This window comes from Mus musculus, chromosome 5 (assembly GCF_000001635.26).
Source record: "Mus musculus strain C57BL/6J chromosome 5, GRCm38.p6 C57BL/6J".
NCBI lineage: Eukaryota > Metazoa > Chordata > Mammalia > Rodentia > Muridae > Mus > Mus musculus.
Window position 1 is genome coordinate 62,824,391 of NC_000071.6, and position 24,511 is coordinate 62,848,901.

The 24,511-nt window shown below is 37.6% G+C and overlaps 1 protein-coding gene across 1 annotated transcript in view; it reads left to right on the forward strand.

Moving 5' to 3' along the window:
* Dthd1 (death domain containing 1) overlaps window positions 1-24,511 on the forward strand; it is a 76,663-nt gene that overhangs the window by 12,735 nt on the left and 39,417 nt on the right. Inside the window, exons 5-7 of the mRNA NM_001170705.2 lie at window positions 2,629-2,879; window positions 14,850-15,014; window positions 18,428-18,714. Coding sequence (NP_001164176.2) covers window positions 2,629-2,879; window positions 14,850-15,014; window positions 18,428-18,714 — 703 coding nt within the window. The remainder of the gene's footprint in view (window positions 1-2,628; window positions 2,880-14,849; window positions 15,015-18,427; window positions 18,715-24,511) is intronic.

The window sequence follows — 24,511 nt, forward strand, 5'->3', positions numbered from 1 at the left end:
ATTTTATTGACTGTTTTTGCATCAATCTTCAAGAGGGAAATTGGTCTGAAATTGGATTTAAGATCTTCTTGTACTTCAGTTTCATTAAGATATCCTGGGTTTGTTGTAGCAGATAGCTGGGCTCTGTTGATACCATATTGCCTTGGATGTTATTCTAATGTTGCTGGTTGTTGTTGTGTGTGTGCCTGTGTGAGTATATGTGTTTCCCTTATATTTGTTTTAATGATGTGAAATTATTTATTTCTTGTTTTGTATTAAGTATAGTTAACCTCATTTGTTTGGAGTTTTCCTTCTAGTATCCTCTGTAGGGCTAGGTTGGTGGAAAGGTAGTGTTTGAATTTGGCTTTATCATGGTTTACTATTTTGGTTTCTCCATCTATGTTGATTGAATGTTTTGTTTACTTTAGGAGTCTGGGCTGACTTTTATGGTATTTTAGAATCTGCAAGACCTCTTCCCAGGCCCTTCTAGCTTTTAGAGTCCCAGATGAGAAACCAAGTATAATTCTGAGAGGTATACATTATATGTTACTTAAACTCTTTCCCTTGCTCCTTTTAAAATTCTTTCTCTCTTATGCATAGTGTTTTCATTATTATATCACGGAAGGATTCTCTTTTCTGGTCCAATCTTTTTAATGTTCTTGTATGTTTTTAGACACCTAGTATTCCTTTTTTAAGTTAGAGAAATTTTCTTCTATGTTTTTGTTGAAAATTTGTTCTTCGCCTTTGAGCTGGGACTCCTCCTCCTCCTCCTCCTCTTTCTTCAGCTATTCCTGTTCTTAGGCATGGTCTTTTCATAGTGTTCCAAATTTCCTGGATGTTTTTGTCATGAACTTTTTAGATTTTGCATTTTATTTGATGAATATATTGGTTTCTGCTATTGTATCTGTCTTAGTCAGGGTTTCTATTCCTGCACAAAGATCATGACCAAGAAGCAAATTGGGGAGGAAAGGGTTTATTTAGCTTACACTTCCATACTGCTGTTCATCACAAAAGGAAGTTAGGACTGGAACTCAAGCAGGCCAGAAAGCAGGAGCTGATGCAGAGGCCATGGAGGGATGTTCTTTACTGGCTTGCTTTCCCTGGCTTGCTCAGACTGTTCTCTTATAGAACCCAAGACTACCAGCCCAGAGATGGTCCCACCCACAAGGGGCCTTTCCTCCTTGATAACTAATTGAAAAAATGCTTTACAGTTGGATCTCATGGAGGCATTTCCTCAACTGAAGCTCCTTTCTCTGTGATAACTCCAGCTGTGTCAAGTTGACACAAAACTAGCTAGTACAGTATCTTTTACACCTGAGATTCTCTCTTCTATATTCTGTATTCTGTTGGTGGTGTTTAGGTCTGTAGTTTTTGTTCTCTTTCCTAGTTTTTCTTTCTCCAGGATTGCTTCAACTTCTCTTTTCTTTGTTGATTCTATTCCTCTTTTCAGGTCTTGGACAGTTTTATTCATATCCTACATCTGTGTGATTGCATTTTCCTGTATTTGTATTTGTTTCATTCCTCTTTTAATGCCTCTACCTGTTTGAAAGTATTCTGTTGTATTTCTTCAAGGGATTTACTCATGTCCTATATAAATGTCTCTGTCATCTTTATAAGAGTGGATTTAAGATCATCTTCTTGTGCTTCAGTTTCATTAAGATATCCAGGGTTTATTGTAGCAGGATATCTGGGCTCTGGTGATACCATATTGCCATGGATCTTGTTGAGTGTGTTAATATGCTGTCCTTTAGGCACCTGTTTTTCCCTGGTGTTGGTTGGATGATTCTGATGGCAGTAGGACCTCTCAGGAAGTGTGTGTGTGTGTGTGTGTGTGTGTGTGTGTGTGTGTGTGTGTGTGTTGGGGGGTGCTGTGAGCCAGACAATGGAAGTGAGAGTGCCCTACTAACTTGGCTGTGCCTCAGGCAGATCCCACTCTGAAGTCTGTGTCCCAGGCGAACCCTACTCTGCAGGCTGTGTCTTGATCATAACCAGCTTTGGTGTCATGCAGATGATCCAAATAGTATGGCGGTCAGGCAGGATTCCATGCTGCTTAGCTTTGGGGCCCCTGAAGGTTTCCATGGGTAGACAAGGCACTGCTGGCATCTCACAAGGCTCCTCTGGACCAAGGAGCCAGGTCAGAGTTAGACAACTTTTCCCTGTTTTAACTCAGAAGAGAATAGAAAAGAAGCATAATTGTAATAGTTCACTCACAAACATTTTATATAAACTTTGAATTATGTCAGCTCTTTTATTATTTGCCATTGTTATGTGAGAAGAACTAAAGTAAATATAATCTTGTTTTTTACCTTAGTGCTTATCATATGATCTAAGAATAATTATAGCTAGCAATTACATGATAATTCACTTTTTTTTACTATTTTGTTGTTTATACTTTAGACACACACACACACACACACACAAACACAAACAGACACACACAGATGTGTATTTTAAAATATTTTGTTCAGTTATGTACTTTTACATAAACTATTTTCTTTCTAGTCAAGAATATACAGAGAAATAAAGATATGTTCCCTAAAATTATTTTAGGGGCATATCAATACTTGTAACTTTTGACTGTATTGTGCCTATGTGTGTTTGGGTGTCTATAGATGGACATGGAGATATTTTTCTTTCTTCTTTGTTTAGATCCAGCCAGTTGACCCTTCTCTAGTGTCATATTTAAAAGCACATCAAGATCCTTCCTATTCAGTAATGTCCACCAGTCCACTTATCTGCATCCAGCATCCATCAACTCATCCCTTTCAGAAGCCAGTCACTGTGTTTCTCCCTTGTTCTCCTCTCCCTGAAAAAAAGAACCTTGAGTCTGAGAAAGATCACAGGAGACCAGAGAGTGCAACAGTGCACAGGAGCCTGCAAACACCCTCCTATTTCAACAGGTGAGTTGGAGACATTACTATTGCTAACTGACTTGGTGAGAGAAAAGGAACCTTCTATGATTAACCATAATCAGGTGGTTTGAATTTAAACATCACTAATAAAATAGTATGAAGTATGCTTGCATTGTTGACCCACAATAGGAAAGAGTTTTGGTTCTAATGGACTCAAAAATGTGCCATCTGAAACATGGTGATTTCTAGTAATATAGATATAAGAGTAATGCTTTCAGCCGGGCAGTGGTGGCTCATGCCTTTAATCCCAGAACTTGGGAGGCAGAGGCAGGCATATTGCTGAGTTTGGGGCCAGCCTGGTCTACAGCATGAGTTCCAGGACAGCTAGGGCTATACAGAGAAACCCTGTCTCAAAAAAATAAAAATAAAATAAAATAAAAAATAAAAAACAAACAAAAAAGAATAATGCTTTCCAGAATATATGATATGGTTAATTATGAGGATGCAAAATAGTACTTACAATTTCTTCACTCAATGTAAGAAAAGGATTAATTTGATTTTTAAAAAAATCTCATTTACATTTACCTATCTGTGGATCCCTTCTCTTTGTTTTGAGAAATAAGGCTTGAGTCCTACATACTGTTGGCTGAGAGGTCATTCTGCAGCAGGGTTATTTTGTATATATTTGCCTGTTCTGTCATTTTATCCATGTGAAGACTTGAACACAGTGCCACTAAGAACCTCTATATGTCTGCTAACGTGAATGATGCAGTACTGACCTGAGCTCAGACATTTCCTCTCCGTTGAGTAGCTAACATTTGTCAGGGTAAAGCATGAAATCCTCTTTCCTAACATGCTTGCCATGAAAGAAACTTGGAGCAACACTATGCTGATTTGTGGCTGGGGAAAGAAATCAAGATTCTTTACTACAAAATTAATAATAGAGATTATGGACATAGACATCATCTGGGTGTGCACAACTCTGCTACTTAATGTCACCACCTTAGCCAATTCCTAACCCATTTTCACACTTCTTCTTTTACATATTTCCATCATCATATGTCTATTGCAATATGCCATATAATTTCTTCACATTCCAGTTCAAAATACCTCAAATGATAAAAAATACTATGACCTCTAAAATTATACTTTAAGACAATATTTGAATCATTGTTTTTAATATTTTCTCCTCAATGTTCGTGTTTGCGTTTGTCACTTATTAAAAGTTCCTTGTTTCCTGATAGTCTCTTGCTGCCTATTAATTTTTGTATCACTGTCTTTACTTTTTAAAAATTTTTACACATATTTATTTTCATTTTTTGTTTACCAATTCTAATATTCTTAGTCTCGAGAGTTCCTGCTTGTAGCTATTGCTTCTGTTAGGTGTGATTCATGGCTCTATTTCTATATTTGAGAACTTTAAATACCTGCATGTGTACTATATGATTTCTGGTGGCATGAAATGAAGCTGATTTCCTCAGATGATGTTTAGTTCTGTCTCTGTTGAGACCCAGCTGCTACTTCCAAGGGACTGCTTTCAAGGTCTCAATATGCTAAGCCTTCATTACCACTTTTCCAGTATGACTGTGATTCTAAGGATGGTCAGCTTCATAGACTGCTTACTTGATTATGACTTACTTCTTCTAGCTCCTGTTTCTTGGTTATTGGGCAGGCATATTTACCCACATGGAAACTCCATTCTGATTGTTCCTTCTGCTGTAACTTTGACCTTACTTTTTTTTTTTTTTTTGATGAAAGCTTTGGAAAATTCTTTACAGATTCCCATGCTTTATGCAAGCCAAAATATTATATAAAATCATATTTATTATCATCTAACTGTTTTACTCTGTGGAGAAAAAGCCCTCAGGTTATTCATTTCCAACTTATTTATCATTCTTTGTTTTATATATTAAGTACATACAGTTTTTAGAGAATCAACTGAAGAAAGAAATACGAATGTTAAAGATGGTAACATCACACATGGTGTATTGTTCCTAGATGCTAGTACTGTCTGGTCCATACAGGAAAGACCAATATATATCAGAATAATAACAGTTTCAATAAAACACTGGTTCAGAGAACTATACAACAAATAAAATATTTCCCATTTGTCAAACTTGACGCTTTCCCTTTGAGAAGTCTTAAAATGTATTATATACTTCTGTATTCAAGAGTGTTAAGTTGCTGACATGTTATAAATCCTGTTTTAGAAAAACAAGAGGAAGCACCTCTTGAATATTTCCCAGCAGTATACCTTTCTACCCATGGAAAAAAAGTATTTAAGTGCCAAAATCAATTTTCTTTCTTCCTCCCTCCCTCCCTCCCTCCCTCCTTCCCTTCCTTCCTTCCTTCCTTCCTTCCATCCACTTTTCTTTCTTTTATTTTTCATTTATTATCACGGGAAATTCCTTGAACTCCTTTTATGTGGCATTAAGGGAATTATGGACAGGTAGCAAAAGCACAACTATTGGTTGCTGTTAGATCTGCCAATGCAGCCTGGTTGGATATTTATCATCCTTTCTCCCTGGAAGATTATCTGAGGGGAGTTAATGTAAAGTTCTTAAGATTATCTTTTCTGTCCAGTCAGACTCAGTAGGAGATTTCCATGTTTGTCAGTGGAACTTCTCTAAGGAAACTTTAACCTAAGTGGAATAACTCTATCTCCCGAATATATGGCTGTTTGACATTAGAAGAGATTTGGACTCTAGAAATAGAAGAGCAATTTGCTGGTTTTTTCACATTTTAATATATACAGTAATTTTTTTTTTTTTTTTTTGCTTAGAAGTAGGTGCTCACTAGTAATATAGAAAAAGAAAGTAATGATGCAAGGAAAATAGTTATGTACACATAATATTTGTCTTCCATATATAGGTCTTCCTCTTTTACTATTTGCTCCATTAACAAGCATGCATTATTAAATGTTTCATTTTATATTTGGGAAAGTGGATTTATGTATCTCTTACTTTCCCCAAAACAGTCTTAATAAATGTTATCTCATTTGTATATTCACTGGTATTGGAGTTTGTTGCCTTGGGAATGGATAGAGATATATTCAAAAGAGAAACCAGAGCCTTCTGAATGGAAATTCATTGGACTCATCACCCTTCTTTTTCTATGAAGTAATTATGTACTTCATAAATAAGAAACATTTCCTTCCTTCCTTCCTTCCTTCCTTCCTTCCTTCCTTCCTTCCTTCCCTCCTTTCTGAATTTGACAATCTAAACCTGCTGAATGGGAGAAACAAACAAAGCAAAGCAAAACAAAACAAAACAAAACCAGACACAAAGAAGGAAATTTGAACATGTGTGGCCTATGATGATCAGTAACACCATATAGACAGAAATACATGGCAATTCTAGCACTGTTTGTATTTCCACATTTGAAAAAAAAATTGTGTTAGTGCTTAAGGTGCAGTGTCTCTGTGAGCACAATCTCCAGATACAGAAACTGACTTAAATATGAGCTTAACAGTGAAGAGTATTCCGATATTTTCAGCAATTACTTTTGGAACAGTGGCATGAGCTGTTGGATGTGCTAATATTGACAGTTCTTGTAAGACCCTCAGCTGTCACAAGCAGACACACATCCACTACACACAGTAGATTAGGTAATGGAGTCTGTGATGAGTGTAACTGGGACTAAGAACAATGTCACTTAAGCAGGACTTAAGTTTATGACTTGATAATTTTAGCAAGATATTTGAACCAAGAAAAATACTTTTCTCTCAATGGCTCAGCAGATAAGGGCAGTGACTCTTCTTCCTGAGGGCCCAGGTTCAATTCTCAGCTCCCACTTGGCATCTCACAACTGTCTGTAACTCCGAGATCTGACACTTTCACACAGTAACACATACATGCAAAAAACCACTGCATATAAAATAGGAAAGAAATTCATTTGAATTGAAACCCCAAGGTGATTATATTGGTAATAAACATTATACTCAAGAGTACAAAATTTGACCCAGGAAATAGTCACCAATTTAAAAGAAAAAAAAAACTATGTAGAAAACAGACTACTGGAAATTCATCAGTATGCTACATACCCTAGCTAGTATGACTATGTATATCTTCCCTGTCCATTACCTTTCTGTCTTAGGGTTTTTATTGTTGAGATGTCCACTGTGAACAAATCAACTAGGGAAGGAAATGGTGTATCTGGCTTATACTTCTACATCACTGTTCATCATTAATGAAGGAAGTCTGGGCAGGAGCTGAAATAGAGACCATGTAGGAATGCCTGATCGGCCTGATTTTTTATACAACCCAGGACCATGTGCAGAAGGGCGGCACCACTCAAAGTGGCCTGTCCCACATGAACCATGATTCAAGAAAATGCTTTACAGACTTTCCTACAGACAATATGATGAAGCAAATTTCACAACTGAATGAACCATTCTCTTCCTGGGTAACTCTGACATGTGTTAAGCTGACAAAAAGCAGGGAGGAAGCACTTCTGTTTTAAACCAGCTCCATCATCAGCATACATAATTTATAAGGAGAATTGGCTTTGAGTGAAGAAATGCTATGTAAAAAACGAGTACTTTAATATAAATTAGTTTTCTGAGAAAAGCTTAATCCTAAGATGTTAAAGACATTCACATTTAAAGTCCTATGTATTATGTATATCACAAAAGGAATGTTCTGAAAGTAAATTGTGCTATGAGAATTTGATGATGTGATTGCTTGGAGCACATTTTTTTCCCTTAGAGATCAATAGCATATTTATTTTAGTGAGCATCTTCAAAGAATCTGGTGCTATTCGGGGAGGGAATGAACATTTTTAAAATAAACAATTTCTATAAAGATGTACTATATTGCCTTCTGGTTTCCATCTGATCCCATTCCACCATGCTCTATACCCAAATACTGCCAGGAGACATCTGGTCTCCCAGGAGTGTGGACATGCCTGTGAGCACAGGTAAGACCACTACTTCTGCTCCAAGGGACCCTCCCAGAACCCTCAGGAAACAGGAGCCTAGGAGCAGCCTGGGACAGGATCCTTCTGATTTCCATCTGCTCTCTGGAGCTGACCCTGTGTCACAGCTCTCCATAACCCAAATTCCTCCTGCAGAGAACAGGTCTCCCAGGAGTACTCAGGTGCAGAAGATACCATAGAAAACATTGACACAACAGTCAAAGAAAATACAAAAGGCAAAAAGCTCCTAACCCAAAACATTCAGGAAATCCAGGGCACAATGAGAAGACCAAACCTAAGGATAATAGGAATAGAAGAGAATGAAGATTTCCAACTTAAAGTGTCAGCAAAAATCTTTAACAGAATTATAAAAGAAAACTCCCTAACCTAAAGAAAGAGATGCCCCTAAACATACAAGTAGCCTACAGAACTCCAAATAGATTGGACCAGAAAAAAAAATTCTTCCCATCACATAATAGTTAAGACACCAAATACACAAAGCAAAGAAAAAATATTAAAAGCAATAAGGGAAAATGGTCAAGTAACATATAAATCAGACCTATGAGAATTACACCAGACTTCTCACCAGAGCCTATGAAAACTAGAAGATTCTGGGCAGATCTCATACAGACCCTAAGAGAACACAAATGCCAGCCCAAGCAAAACTCTCAATTACCATAGATGGAGAAACAATGAAATCCCATGACAAAAACAAATTTACACACCATCTCTCCAAAAGTCCAGCCCTACAAAGGATAACAGATGGAAAACGCCAGCACAAGGAGGGAAACTACACCATAGAGAAAACAAGAAAATAATCTTCTTTCAACAAACTCAAAAGCAAGTAGCCATACAAACATAAAAATAACAGAAAGCAACAATCACCATTCCTAAATATCTCTTAACATCAATGGACTCAATTCCCCAATACAAAGACGTAAACTAACAGATTGGATGCTTAAACAGGACCCAGCATTTTGCTGCATACAGGAAATGCACCTTAGTGTCAAAGACAGATACTATCTCAGAGTAAAGGGATGGAAAACAATTTTCCAAGCAAATAGTCCCAAGAAACAAGCTGGAGTAGCCATTATAAGAACTAATAAAATCAATTTTCAACCAAAAGTTATCAGAAAGGATAAGGAAGATTACTTCATACTCATCAAAGAAAAAATCTACCAAGAAGAACTCTCAATTCTGATCATCTATACTCCAAATGCAAGGATACCCACATATATAAAATGAACTTTACTAAAGATCCAAGCACACATTGCACCTCACACAATAAGAGTGGGAGACTTCAACAGCCCACTCTCATCAGCGGACAGATCATGGGAACACAAACTAAATACAGACACAGTGAAACTCACAGAAGTTATGGACCAAGTGGTCTTAATAGATATGTATAGAACACTTCATTCAAAAACAATATAACTTCTTCATAACACCTTATGAAATTGATCCAGTCTTATCTCTCTCTCTGTACAAAGCTCAAGTCCAAGTGGATGAAGGACTTCCACATAAAACCAAATACACTGAATCTAATAGAAGAGAAAGTGGGCAAAGCCTCAAACACATGGGCACAGGAGAAATTTTCCTAAACAGAACACCAATGTCTTATGTTCTAAGATAAAAAATATTAACAAATGGGACCTCATGAAATTGCAAAGTTTCTGTAAGGAAAAGGACACTGTCAGCAGAAAAAACAAACATCAACATCAGATTTGGAAAATATCTTTACCAATCCTACATCCGAAAGAAGGCTAATACCCAATATATACAAAGAACTCAAGAAGTTAGACTCCAGAGAACCAAATAACCCTATTAAAAAATGAGGAACACACTTTGGTGTTCATTTTTCTTGAGTTTCATGTGTTTTGCAACTTGTATCTTGGGTATTCTAAGTTTCTGGGCTAATATCCACATAGCATGTGAGTTCTTTTGTGATTGGGTTACCTCACTCAGAATGATGACCTCCAGGTCCATCCATTTGCCTAGGAATTTCATAAATTCATTCTTTTCAATAGCTGAGTAGTACTCCATTGTGTAAATGTACCACATTTTCTGTATCAATTCCTCTGTTGAGGGGCATCTGGGTTCTTTCCAGCTTCTGGCTATTATAAATAAGGCTGCTATGAACATAGTGGATCATGTGTCCTTACTTTGCCCCTTCTTAGAAGTGGGAGCAAAACACCTATGGAAGGAGTTACAGAGACAAAGTTTGGAGCTGAGACAAAAGGATGGACCATCTAGAGACTGCCCTACCTAGGGATCCATTCCATAATCAGCCTCCAAATGCAGACACCATTGCATATGCCAGCAAGATTTTGCTGAAAGGACCCTGATATAGCTGTCTCTTGTGAGGCTATGCCGGTGCCTGGCAAACACAGAAGTGGACACTCACAGTCAGCTATTGGATGGAACAGGGCCCCCAATGGAGGAGCTAGAGAAAGTACCCAAGGAGCTAAAGGGGTGTGCAACCCTATTGGAGGAACAACGATATGAACTAACCAGTACACCCAGAGCTCATGTCTCTAGCTGCATATGTAGCAGAAGATGGCCTAGTCAGCCATCATTGGGAAGAGAGGCCCCTTGGTCTTGCAAACTTTATATGCCTCAGTACAGGGGAACACCAGGGCCAAGGAGTGGGAGTGGGTGGGTAGGGGAGTGGGGCGGGGAGGGTATGGGGGACTTTTGGGATAGCATTTGAAATGTAAAATAAGAAAATACCTAATAAAAAATGAAAGAAAAAAACGCAAAAAAAAAGAACTAAAAAAACCCAAAAACCAAAAAACAAACAAACAAAAAACGAGGAACAGAGATAAACAGAGAATTCTCAACTGAGGAAACTTGAATGGCTGAGGAGCACCTAAAGAAATGTTCAACATCTATCCTGAGTTTTTGTCCCCACCAGCAAGAACACACTCAAGACAACCGGAATCTTCTGCAGCAAAAGCTTTATTGCATACTTCTTTAGGAGCAAGAGGAGAAGAAGAAGAGCAAATGGCAAAACCCCATCCCTTTTATGGAGAATTGTCCTCCGCCTCGGACGAGTCGCTCCCTGATTGGCTGCAGCCCATCGACCGAGTTGTCGTAACAGGGAAGGCAGAGCACATGGAGTGGAAAACTACCCTGGCACATGCGCAGATTATTTGTTTACTACTTAGAACACAGGATGTTGGCGCCATCTTGTAATGGCGAATGTGAGGGCGGCTCCTCACAAACATCCTTAGTTATCAGGGAAATGCAAAACAAAACAACACTGAAATTCCACCTCACACCAGTCAGAATGGCTAAGATCAAAAACTCCGGTGACAGCAGATGCTGGTGAGGATGTAGAGAAAGAGGAACACTCCTCCATTGCTGTTGAGATTGCAAGCTGGTACAATCACTTTGGAAATCGGTCTGGTGGTTTCTCAGAAAACTGGACATAGTACTACCTGAGGATCCAGCTTTACTACTCCTGGACATATACCCAGAAGATGCTCCAACATATAATAAGGATACATGCTCCTTTATGTCCATAGTAGCCATATTTATAAAAGCCAGAGCCTGGAAACAACCCAGATGTTCCTCATCAGAGGAATGTATACAGAAAATGCAGTACATTTACACAATGAAATACTACTCAGCTATTAAAAACAATGACTTCATGAACTTCACAGCCACATGAATGGAACTTGAAAATATAATGCTGAATGAGGTAACTCAGTCGCAAAAGAACACACGTGGTGTGTACTCACTGGTAATTGGATATTAGCCCAAGAGTTCAGAATACCCAAGATTCAATTCACAGATCATATGAAGCATAAGAAAAGAAACACCAAAGTGTAGATGCTTCAGTGCTTCTTAGAAGAGAGAACAAAATACTCACAGGAGGAAATATGGAGACAATGTTCGGAGCAGAGACCGAAGGAAAGGCCATCCAGAGATTTCTGCACCATGGGATCTATCCCATACACAGTCATGAAGCCTACTTGGAAGCTATTGTGGATGCTAGGAAGTGTTTGCTGACAGGATCCTGACATGGCTGTCTCACGAAAGGCTCTTCCAGAACCTGACAAATACAGAGAGAATGCTTGTAGCCAACCATTGGACTGAGCGTGGTGTCCCAGATGGAAGAGTTGGAGAAGGGACTGAAGGAGCTGAGGAGATTTACAGACCCATGGAGTGAGCAAAAGTGTCAAACAGTCAGACTCCCTGGACCTCCCTGGGACTGGATCACCAACCAAAGAGTACACATGGAGAGACCCATGGCTCTGCCTGCAAATGTGGTAGAGGTTGGCTTTGTTGGACATCAGTGGGAGGAGAGGCCCTTGGGCCTGATAGTGTTCGATGCCCCAGGAGAGGAGAATGCCAGGGACAGGAAGATGGGTTTGGGTGGCTGAGTTCAGAAGCACTCTCATAGAGGCAGGGGGGATACGATAGGGGGTTTCAGAAGGGAAGACCTAGAAAGGGGAAAACATTTGAACTGTACATAAAGAAAATATCCAATAAAAATGAAAAATTAAAAATAATACAAGCTATTAATTACATGTAAATAATTATCCTTTAAAGTATGAATTGGAATTCAAACTGTTTGATAGTTCAGAACTTTTTTTTTTCTTGTGTTTTGAGATGAACTCTTTATATAGTTCTTCTGGCACCTGCTCAGCCCATGCTGGCCTTATATTCTCAATTCTCCTCCTGTCTCAGTTTCCCGTGTGCTAAAATTACAGGCACATGCCTTAATTATTAAGGATAATCTTTAGGTGACAGAAAAGCAAACAAAACCTCTTTAAGCAAAAAGTGCTGTAACTGTGTGTATGTGTATGTGTGTGTGTGTGTATGTATGTATGTATGTATGTTTTATTTTCTTAAACTAGGAATAAAGCCTAGTCTCTGATTTGTGTTCTTCCTTGCATCAATTATATTTGCTGGCATATTTTACCTAATCCAGATGCTATCCACTATGTCTTCATAAATCCGTTTTTTAGAGGAAAATAGGAATATTCCCTTCATTTATACACATAGATGCCTAGAACTGAACTTCCATTCCAAATCTATCAGAAACTCATAACAGGACCCAGAAGGAATACACAGTACAGATCAGCTTATGTTAAATGAAAAGATAACAAACTCTCAAAACTAAAAGGGTTTATAACAAATTTTTGTATCTTCATGACTATCAAAGGCAACTTCTCACTTCTTGTGTGTGTAGTTAGGAAACAAAACACTTTCTGGTTGCCATCATAGCTGTAGAGCAACTTCAGGTAGATCCATTAGCAATGACTTTCATGACTTCAAAGTGACAAATCTCTCTTTCATTTCCAATTGGTCATGGTCCTACTCAACTATAGTGGGAGAGACATGCAACCTCATTTTATACTCGGAACAAAGGGTTAGCCACTATTTTAGGTGCCACTACTCATGAATGCCAGATGCATATTTGGCTGAGTTAAATTATTGTCTGTCTTGAGTTGTGGAGTATGGGTTTCCCTGACATGTCCCAACCTCACAGAAAACCTTGGCAGAAAAAAGTGAATAGTTACTACCATGGATGGGGTCAGAGAGGATTAACATTATATTTAGAAAAGTTGAATTTTAGTAAATGACCAATATTATGATTCAGTGTGAGTATATCTTCCTGTCAAAATTGCTTTTTAGCTTCAGGATTAAAATTTTTACCACATCTGTAATTATAACTTAACATTTAAAAGCTAATTTCCTTAAATCATACGTTTATTCTTCATGGTTCCATGAAATACCAATAGAAGTTTTCCACAATAATACTTTAGGTTTAGATAAACTCTATCAAACCCCTCCCCCATCACTCACAAAACATAACACAAATGCATGGATATGAAAAGTAAATGAGAGTGAGACAGACAGATAGACAGAGATAGAGAGAGGCAGAGAAAGAGACAGAGCTAGATCTTGATTCCCTAGTAGGTAGATCATTTCTGTGCCCTAGCAAATTGCAGGATGTTTTTCCCAAAAGATGTTCAGTATCAAAGGCATTTTGCTCTTGGTTGTGAAGAACAGATGCTGTTTAAATGAATCCAAGAAGAAAGCTCACTGAAATACCTCAGATTTAGTCTCTGAAGACTTCATTATCTCGTTCACATTGATTTTTTTTCTTTCCCACTTTAAATCTAGATTTTCTTCTTAACTAAGCACACCCTTAATTAATTTCCATAGTCTAAAGCTTTACAAGCAAACAAAAGAGATAAGTCAGTCTTTGAACTCCTACATAACCAAATTCCAAAGAAAATTCCAAAGAATGGAGACCAGACTGGTGGGTTCTTAGAAACTCGTCTGTGGAATGAGCTTTAGTTGGCAAACAGTAGTATCACATGGTATATAAAGCTCTCAGACTTTGGATTGGACATATAAGCAGGAAAACATAGCATATTTGTTATCTTTTGCCTTAAGAATTGGTATGGAAATACTGATACTACTCACACTCTCAATGAATCCTCACAACTGTTAATAGACTTAATTCTATAATAAATGTAATATTATTTTAATGTGACAAGCAGTGAAATTGAGATATATAGTAATAAAATACCTAATGCATGGTCACTTGTTTATAAGAGGCAGAACAGGTAAGGACATAAGATGGTGTTGGTTATAGCTTTACCTAACATGCTGCACCATCTTTCAGGAGTATCCTTAAGGCATCTTTGTATTCATTATGTCTCTGAGTGTTCATGTAAACTTATTTTTGTCAGTAGTAAAATGTACTTAATTCTTCACATCTATCCTATCGGTGTTTTTGCTGTATAAATATCCTTGAGTACTGTTATTGCTTCTAAATCACCTGTATCATTTAGTACCACCCAGATCACCCCATGCTATAAACAGATATTACTATGATAGTTTGTAGATATTTCTACAAGCAAAGTCTATACTATGATATACTATATTATGATAGCTTGTAGATATTTCTATAAGCAAGAGCTATAGTAATCTCATCTTTCTATTCTTGACATCAGGGATAATTAGTAATACATTATATATGTATACATATATGATAAATCATTATTGGGTTAGTTATTTCATGAAAAGTTAAATGTGATATTTGCTATGCAAATTTTCCCCACTTCTGTTTTGATTTTATAGGTCCAAAAGTCCATCTCTCCGAAAACCTGGTAACAGTGCATGTGAAACTTTAAAATTACTAGGATTCAGGAGCCGAGACAGTGGTTGGTTTGGGATTGATGATGTTGTGGTGAGAACTGTCCAGAGTGGCTTGGTATCATTTGAATTATGTGAACACTTAGAGAGGTAAGACCATAGGAAACAATCAGTGGTGATGTCTCTCTCTTACAGCAATGTAATTAATGTGTAGGAACAGAATCATAAGATTATATTTTTATTACTCAGATAGAGTTATAAGCTGTTTTAAGGGTGTACTTAGAAATGCAAACCACAATTGACATGGTTCCTCTGATTGCAGGATTGCTCAGGATAGCTTAAGTAGGGCTTTCAAAACACCTTGCAACATCAGTTTATTTTTATAGGTTTCTCTTAACCCCAAAATAGTTTCAGAACAGCACCTTCATTTCTTAAATACCACAGGAGTGTAATTAACTGTTCTTATTATGCTCATCTCATAACTATTTGGATATAAACTGAATTTGTTATTTCAATTCCTTCACTTAATGTCCTCATTTCCATGTTCTCTAGACAGGCCATTAAAGGAGCATGTTGGACAGTTTAAGGGACATGAGATGTAGATACTCGTGAAGAAAGACAATCCTGTGTCTAAAGATAGGCTTCCTTTCATAATGACAACCTTCACTCTATGATTATCCTGAGCCAAATTCTGCACAAACACAGTGTGAGATGAGATGAGAGTGTGAATGAGGGAGGGAGGCCTCTTAGCAAAATCCCTTGAGCAAATTGAAGAAGCAGAGGGACCTAGGGAAGACAGTGGAAGAGCTGGTTTCTCTTGGATTTTCCCCAGCCTGGTGCCTCAGGGAAGCTATGGTATACCACAGTAGACAGCTTTGATGGTTCAACCTGACAGTCCTTGTTTGTGGGAAAAGGCTGCTCTGGATAAGGGAGTCTATTCACTGGAGAATGATCAAGGGTTAACTTGCCCAGTTCTTCAATCTAAGTCTGTATCAGTTTTGTGGAGTGTTGTAACAAAGTGTCACAAATGGAGCTATTATCTTACAGTTCTAGAACACTCTTCATACAATGCATGTGCTCCTTTTTATTCCAAATACTCTTTGGAATAACACTAGTGATATTGAATTTGGGTCATCCTAGTGACCTAAATTTATAAACCTCTGTAGGGACATAAAAGGTAGTACTGGAGGAGGATGGTGTTTAGGGTTGAACACAATTTAACCCCAAACAAAACCCACTGTAAAATCTCTCACGCCACAGAATGGAGATGAGTATTTCATGCCCACTTGTGTTTCATGAATGGATGTTTTGAGCATAGTTTGCTTCTGTATTTTGAAGCAACACTATTCTACAGCCATACTCTGTTTAATGCTGGAATCATGAAAATTATGAATCTTTGTAAGTGCATAGCCAATCAAGGAGCATTCCCACACAAACCAGTGGGGCATTCCCTGAAAACACCCAAGAGGGTCAGGTTGAAATTTATGGATCTGGGTTCATTTTCAGCAAACTTTTAGCATATGAAACAAACACCATATGAAATTATAACCAGTGTATCTAAGCATACAGAAGCTGGTTTACAAAAAATATATACCAGCATAGTAAAAATATAGCATAAAATATGTTTTTAAAATATATATCCATAGTGTTCATTTACCAGGAATTGAGTTTGCAGGTTATGGGTAAGTTATTGACCACTGATTCTGAAAGCTTAGGATGTTGCAGTAGACCTCTGTGTAAGCTTTATAAATACCATGTCATTGGTGAGGATGAATTTATTACATCTCCTTCAATCATAAACAACATTGCTTACTATTAGAGTTTCATACGTCTAAAAATTTTAAATTTTGGATCATTTGTAGCAAAAATTAAAACAGAAACCATTTGTTTGGCTATATCAAACTGTTTCCCTTTTCTTTTCTTCTCTTTTCTTTTCCTTTTTTTTTTTTCTTTTCTTTCCTTTTCTAAGAATGGAGGGACCTATGAAGTTTAGAAGAGGGTGTGGGATTTCTTAGGGCTGAGGGTATTGGTGGTTTTGAGCAGCCTGACATTGGTGCTAGGGACCTAACATGGGTCCTCAGCAAGGGAATCCTAACCATGGGAATATTTCAATGCACCCACATTTACATTTATTCTCTGAACATTTTCATTTAAAATTTGTATTAATTTATGTATTTCATATTGTTTGAGACAGGAACTTACAAGATAGCACCAGATAACCTGGAACTTTCTATTTAGACAAGGCTGGCCTGAAGTTCATGGCAATCTTCCTGCCTCTACCTCCTGAGTCCTAGAGTTATAGATTAAAACTAACCCATGTGGATTAATTTAATTTAATTTTGTAGTTGTTGTTAAAGGCCGAGACCCAAAGCACATTATTCTATGTACACATACACCAGAATCACCTTAATAATTTTACCTTCATACCCACAAGAAGTTCTTTAAGACAAACAACATAGCAGGAACAGTCCTCTTCTATGATTGCAGTGCCTTCTTCTAGATCCCTTCTATGTGGCACACTTATGTTGACAGAGTATTTCCTAAATTGATGATAAAAATACATTATAGTAAATACAAAAGACAGTAACACAGCTGTTTATTGTTGTCATCAAGTATCATGTAGTGAATATGTGCCATAATTTCATACCGTTGGCAGGGCAGTAGATTTCTCATACCAACATCACTTTAAATGTGTGGATTATATGCTTGTACTGTGGTAAAGACTGCAGCATTATATTCTTATAGGACCACCCACGTATATGCTTTCAGTCACTGATTGAAATGCTATGGGGTGCATGATTCTATAATTAAAATATATGGGACACATTCAGAGTTCAGCTGAGACAGGATGATTACTTTAAGGATATGTTTTAGAGGGGGATTTGCTAGTGCACACTTGTAAGCTCAGGTAGAAGGCTGAGGAAGGCCTGCTTTGAGTTCAGGGGAGGTTGGGCTACACAGCAAGGAGAAACCACAAAACAATCACCAAAAGCACGTTTCAGAATTTAACTTGAGACCTAGGGAGAGATCTCAGTCAGTAAAGTCCCTGCCATGCAAACAGAGGATCTCAGTTTAGTTCCCCAACATTCAAGAGCTTTAGCACGATGGTTAACATATGCAAGTCCAGTACTGAGAAAAGAGACAGGCAGATCTCTGGAACTCGTCGGCCAGCTAGCCTAGGGAACGCGATGAACTCTCTAGGTTCATTGAGACATTCTGTCTCAAATAATAAGGAGGAGGAGGATGGAGAGAGAGCTAACATCTAACATTGATCTCTTTTTTCCCCATGCATGCACACACATGTGCCCACTTATTCAAACTTACAGATGTAGACACCCACAGAAACATATGCATTCAAAACACACAGAAAAAAAGACAGATAAAGATAAGAAAGAACTTAACTGATCTGAACTGCTTTCTTGAGTGTTTCCCTAAAGTACTACATTAATGTAACTAGTTGGCCATCAGAAAGTTTGCTTTAAGTTAAAGTTAATAAAAATATCTTTTTCCTTGGGGCCGTGGTGTTTCAATGCTTCATTCCCTGCTACTTTCCCTTTGCACAGGTTTATAGTACTCAACCTGTCTTCCCCAGTGGACAACAGCCTCTTGGTTTCTTTTGTCAAGTCGTTAGAGGAAGCCTCTCTCAGTACCACTGCCTGCATTGTACTGTCACACCAGAAGGACAACCCACATCGGGTGGTTATTTTAGTGGTACCTTCTAAGGAGTTAAGTCTCGTGCTGAAGAGCTTGCGCTCAGAAGGGTTTGGAGGACCAGAATCATCTAGACAATTCCAAGTAAGAGAAGGAGAACAACTTCTTTTGAGGTTTACTGGAAACATATTTGGTTCAAGTAAGTATGAGGAAATATTCTTACATATTCTACAGACTTTTAGCCACACATTTTAGTTGCAACACCCCAAACTTGTGTTAGTAAAAAAAATGACTTCCTTAGAATTTAGAGAAACATTCAGAGACTAATCCTTTTAGGCACTTTTCTCTGCACAGGGCTGTGTGTGTTTTTATGCAATGATTTCAGGTGATATTATTTTGGGACTAATCTTCTCTATGATTGCTTCCTGAGTTCAGGCTAGCATCTCCTCTTCTTCACGACAACCTCTTAGCTTCCCACTCAGTAATATGAATGTGTTTCCACACAATCATAGTAATCACTGGATAAATATATCATGTGACAGATGGCTCCTCACTTATGATGACTTGATGTAGAATGGTTGGCTTTATGATATACAGAAGTGGTACACATTCAAGGAGAAGTGGGACATTCTGAGGTTTGATCTTTATCCAGCTTAGTGGTTTCATGATTCTTTCTGTGATGTCACAGCTCCAAGTTGGCCATCTAGTCTTGAGGGGGAAAGAACCATTATTCTATGGTTGCTAGGTCATGCTGTTAAATATGTCAAGTACATTGTGTGTTTCTGACATATTTTGAAAGTTTTATGTTTATATGAAAGTGATCCCACCCAGTAGCAACTGTTTGTTACTCTTATGATTGAATTATATTACCCTCCATTGTACCTAATAATGACTTCAAAGAGTCTATCATGGGTCATTGAACTTTCAAGAGATATAATTGGAAGTTTGGCATGTAATTCCTTATTATAAATCACATACACACGCATGTAATTTTACAATTTTATGCTGTTTTGTTCTTTGAGATGGGGTTTCTCTGGGTAACGAGTCTGTCCTGAATTGAATTTGTAGACCAGGCTTGCCTTGAACTTACAGAGATAGCCCTGCCTCTGTCTCCTGGGTACTGGGATTACAGGAGTGGGCCACCATGCCTGGCCTTATTGTACACATCTTTAAGTATATTCTGCATTTGGAAAGTGGTTTGAGGTAAAGAAGAAGCTTAAGGACATTTGTTGTGCGTGATACACCCTGTAGACTTTTCATTCCCACATTTACCCAGTGTTACTTTTGTTCCATTTTAAATGGCATTAAAATGAGAAATTATTGACTTCTAGATTTGGGTTTCAGTCATAATCTCAGGAGAAAGTCTCCACAACAATGAAATTTGATGTGGCAATGAGCATGTCTTCATTGCCTGGTGTTCTCTGAGCCTGAGAGCTTCCAGCTTCCAATGACTGCAGAGTAAATGAATGAGAATTTGGCATGCTGAAGAACAAGGATAGATGGTAGACCTGGAAAGGGTTAGGGATGATGGAGTAATGAGAGGTAGGGAGTGAAAAAGATGCATGAGAGTGAATGAATAGATGAAAAGAATAAAAATGAAGAGTAAGAGATAGTGAGAGAGTGAGAAAGAACTAAAATTCTTTGGTGGAACTGTTATCTGGACATTCTTTTTCACCAATGACTTCCTACTTCTATTTCCTTCTTCAAGTAAAGTAGAATGTCAAAAGTGTACTTATAATGGTGAGGTAAGAGGGAGAATTAAGGGTGGATTTTATGGGGATTTCTGGATCAGGAATATTGCTATGCACTTGACTTGATGTAATACTCTCTGCCTATTGATAAATCAGTATGCATATCATTGAATTACTCATTTAGAAAGTGACTCCAAGATTTATATGGCCTTTGTAGTTTCCATATTAAAGGAGATTTGAAGTCAGTCCTGGCCCTTAAAGGGATAAATGAGATCAATTATTATCCAATATCTTCCAATCTAAAGTGTTTCTTCTACTTTTACATACAGCATCTCAGTCACTGGAGGAGAAGAGAAAGTAAGGGTGGGAAAGTTGTCTTCCTACTTCTGTTTTGAAACAGAAACCACAGTGTAAACCCAAGGAAAGCTCTCTCTAGTCAGAATCTAGATATACTCCTCCCAAATAAATACTACAAATGATTTTCTCATAATACCAAAGTGACAGGTATGCTTACCTACTGTTGTAAATGGGACTGAGCTGCTGTCCTAATAGGAGGTAGACCTGTTGTCCTTACTGGAGCCCAGTATCATTCGGTAACTTAAGACAGCCCTAAGACTGGCAGCATATGTGCTGGGTTGTCTATGAAGAATGGAGACGATCTCACCTTTACTCCAGGAAACTGAGACAGGCCAGAGACAAGTGTCAGGATACTTACTGGAAGTTTCTAGATCTAGAAGGAATATGAGTCTTCACAAAAGTTTATACATATCACTTTATCAGAACCTAAGCACTTCATAGAAGTAAGTTCAGGTATTCTCTGCCTGCTGGACTTATCTTATCCTCATCTCATCCCCATGCTTAATGTCTACTTCTTTATTTCCTTGATGATCACATTCAAGAAAGTATTCCTTCTTCTTCTCCTCCTCCTTCTCCTTCTTTTAAATGCCAGTCTTTATTTTTATTACCATCTTATTTTATTTTCACAGATCTTCACCTTTTCTTTTGTATCCCTTGCCACAGATGAAACTTTTATTTACTGATTTCATGCCTGTTTCTATATCAAGATTCTCAGTGGAAGTGAGTAGTCTTGTTAGGTGAACCATGCAATAACCATTACATAGGATGGTACAGGACAGAGAGCAGAAATTCCATGAGTAGAAATGAAAATAAAAACCCTAGCACTGTACTAGTAATTGGGATAATTAAATGAAATAATGCTGAATAAATTCATTCATTAATTGTTGAATTTAGACAACTGTCCTTTAAAAATCCCAAAGTCCTTTGACCTAGAGATATATTACACAAATGACTCTTCTGATAAAGGTTTATAATTCATAATCATTGGTACTCATCCTGAGATGAAATCAAAGGAATGTTGGTTTATCTTGATCTTTGTCATTTGTTTGTCATTCTTCAGGACAGAGGTAGAATGTGGTTTTATTACAATGCTGTTAGAGATGTCAACACAGCACTTATACATTTGGTTGCATGACCCTTTAGAACCTCTTTTAGGGCAAAGAAAATGCAGAAAGTGCTAACAATTTCTTAGAAATGGTTTTATGTAAACGATACCTTTGTTTTACTCCTCATGTTTAGAAACGCTCTGTTTAAGCCTGTGTGCCTTTAATAGGTTCTCAGTGTCTTATGTCCTCTGGCCAGAGGTAATGATTCTGCTTTGTCCATGGGTAGCATATTAAATTAATTATCATTTTACCTACTCAGGAAAATATATCCACTATCATGCTTATTTTCATCTAGACACATGGCAGAATAAATTACTAAGGGAATATAATGCTTGCTAAAGGGGACACTGCAGAAAGCCAAATCAGGAAACATAAATAAGGGGAAGTGTTATAGTTTTAAACAATAATCACAGAAGAGATATTAAGTAGAAGATTCACTATCCATCTCAGGAAGTATGTCCTAGGCATAGGCATTATGAGTTCACGGAAATTTTCTGTTGAGGATCATCAAAAGCTAAGAAAGCAAGACCACAAGGCACGTTGAAAGATAGTGAGAGATGAATGGAGCAGTCGAGCCATTGCAAAGACTGTGCTTGAGATTTCATTAGAGATGGGTGGTTCATTCAGGTGTAACAAGAGTCGAGCTACACTACAACTCAGTAGGGAATAAGCTGCAAGGAGAGGGTTGAAGTGAAGAGACCAGGTAAGGAGCTAGTTCGGGAAACTGAGCCTTTTCTGTAAGGCCTTGACAGACCTTTGAGGTACAAGTTGTGGATAGCGGGTTAGAGTCCTAGAAATATGCAGAGCCACTGTTTCTCTCAGGATCCTTTGGTTCCTCATATAGCTAGTACTTTTGCTTCCTCTTTGCTTTTTCTAGTGAAAGCACTCATTCATGTATGTGTACTTCCTTCCTATGATGTCAGTAAAAGAAGCTTAACAATCATTTCTGAGAAAATATGTATTACTGTAAGAAACCTCTGGTTACTCACAAAATATAAATACTTTTTTTTTTTTAAAAAGGCTAGTATTTGTGGAATAGCGATTGTCTCAATTCTCTTCTAGGTACTATGTGTCTTATATTTGAGACTGGGGCAAACCTCTCCAAAGGCCAGCAAGCCAATGCTGTCCTTCTCACAGTTAGAAATAAGTCACTTTCAACTTCTCCTTTACATGTCAGAGAAGGAAGAAAAAAACATTGTTATTTCTTTATACTTTTTAATCATTTGTTTCTTTTTACTATAAAGTGGTGACCCTCAAACTATAGTGCTGTATATTAGCAACAATACAAGGCCAACTTTAAAACATAGCATACCAATCTATAGTTGAGACCATTAATATGTTACTGGTAAATCCTCAAGAATTGTATCCCTATTTTACTTACAGATGTGACGTTAGGGTTCCATTACATATACTACTAATGTTTAAAAGGAGTTGCCTGACAATGATAGGCTTACAAATTCTAGATCTGAATTTAACCAATGTAGGGTTATCTCCACAGCTTTGTATCTTGCATATTAATAATCACTTTTCAGTAACTGTAAATATGAAAGGGGAAATAATGTGTTTGAAGGGACAAAAAGGGATTTCTTCAGTGAAAGTCTACTGAGAGCAAAGTTGTGCCATTTCTTCAGATAGTTTTTGGGGTGCAAAACAGAGACCTAAAATGATGTTACTCAAAGGATCTGAAAACTTGAATTTAAAATTTAGGTCACATTGTAATCACTCAATAGCATATTAGATAGCTAGTATAAACCCTTTTTAAGACGCCCCCCCCCAAAAAAAATAAGTCATTCTTTCTTTAGAAATCTGCTTTGCTCAAGTAGCCAGATGCAATCTTACACAACGGTGTCTACTTGAGTCCTTTCTGCGACTGAGAACCATTCTCCTCCTGCTTTTAACTAGTTTAGAAATTTACCCAAATGCCTTTTAGCAGTCACAGAAGAGAAACAGCAATCTCTTCTACATCTTTCACTGAATCCTTCCCTCTGGATGAAACAGAAAGGATTCATTGTGTGAGAGATACCAAATTGTCTTCAGCTTTGTGAATTCCTGGAGAGTAGAACTTCAGTTTGAAGTTTCACTGCAAGCCTCACTATTTTTGTTTGCATACAGATGCAGAATAGCAATAGAATCCAATTATTTCTTTTCCTTTGCTATTGCACTGTCATTTATTCAGCGTTTGATATATACCATGTCTGTGAACAATTATTTTATTCATATTATATCAGGTCTTTTTTAAAGGTAATTATGGCAAGCAAGTGATATTTCTCCCACTTTAAACATGAGGAAGAGCAGGGCCTCAAAAATCTTCAAGTGTGAACACTGGAAAGACATCCACCAACTGACAAATGGTGGAGGGTGAAGATGACTCTCGACTTTTACAGTCCAAACATACAAGCTCAGCTGCTCCATCAGAGCTTCCTAAGGCTCTGCTACTGGAAAGCAGGCATACAGTGTCAGAGAAAGCAGTAATATCCTTTCTCCTATTGCAATAGGAGGCTCTACAAACCTACAGAGGAGAAATTCTTGTTCACAGAATTTTGTTATTTTCAACAAGACTTATTTATGCCTTTGTTTTAAGAGCATCCACCACATTTCCTTAATAATTTCAACAAATCCAGTAACTGTTTCACTTGGAAGTTCTTCAATAACACTGTCTTTTTCTATAATTGTGGGAATCTTTTATTTCTGTGCTTTTGACTAAGAAAACCATTAACCAGGCAGTTGTGCTACACACCTCTAATAACACATTTAGGAGGCAGAGACAGGGGGATCCCTGCGAGTTCTAGGCAAATCTGGTCTACAGAGTAATTTCCAGGATATCCAAGGCTACACAGAAAAA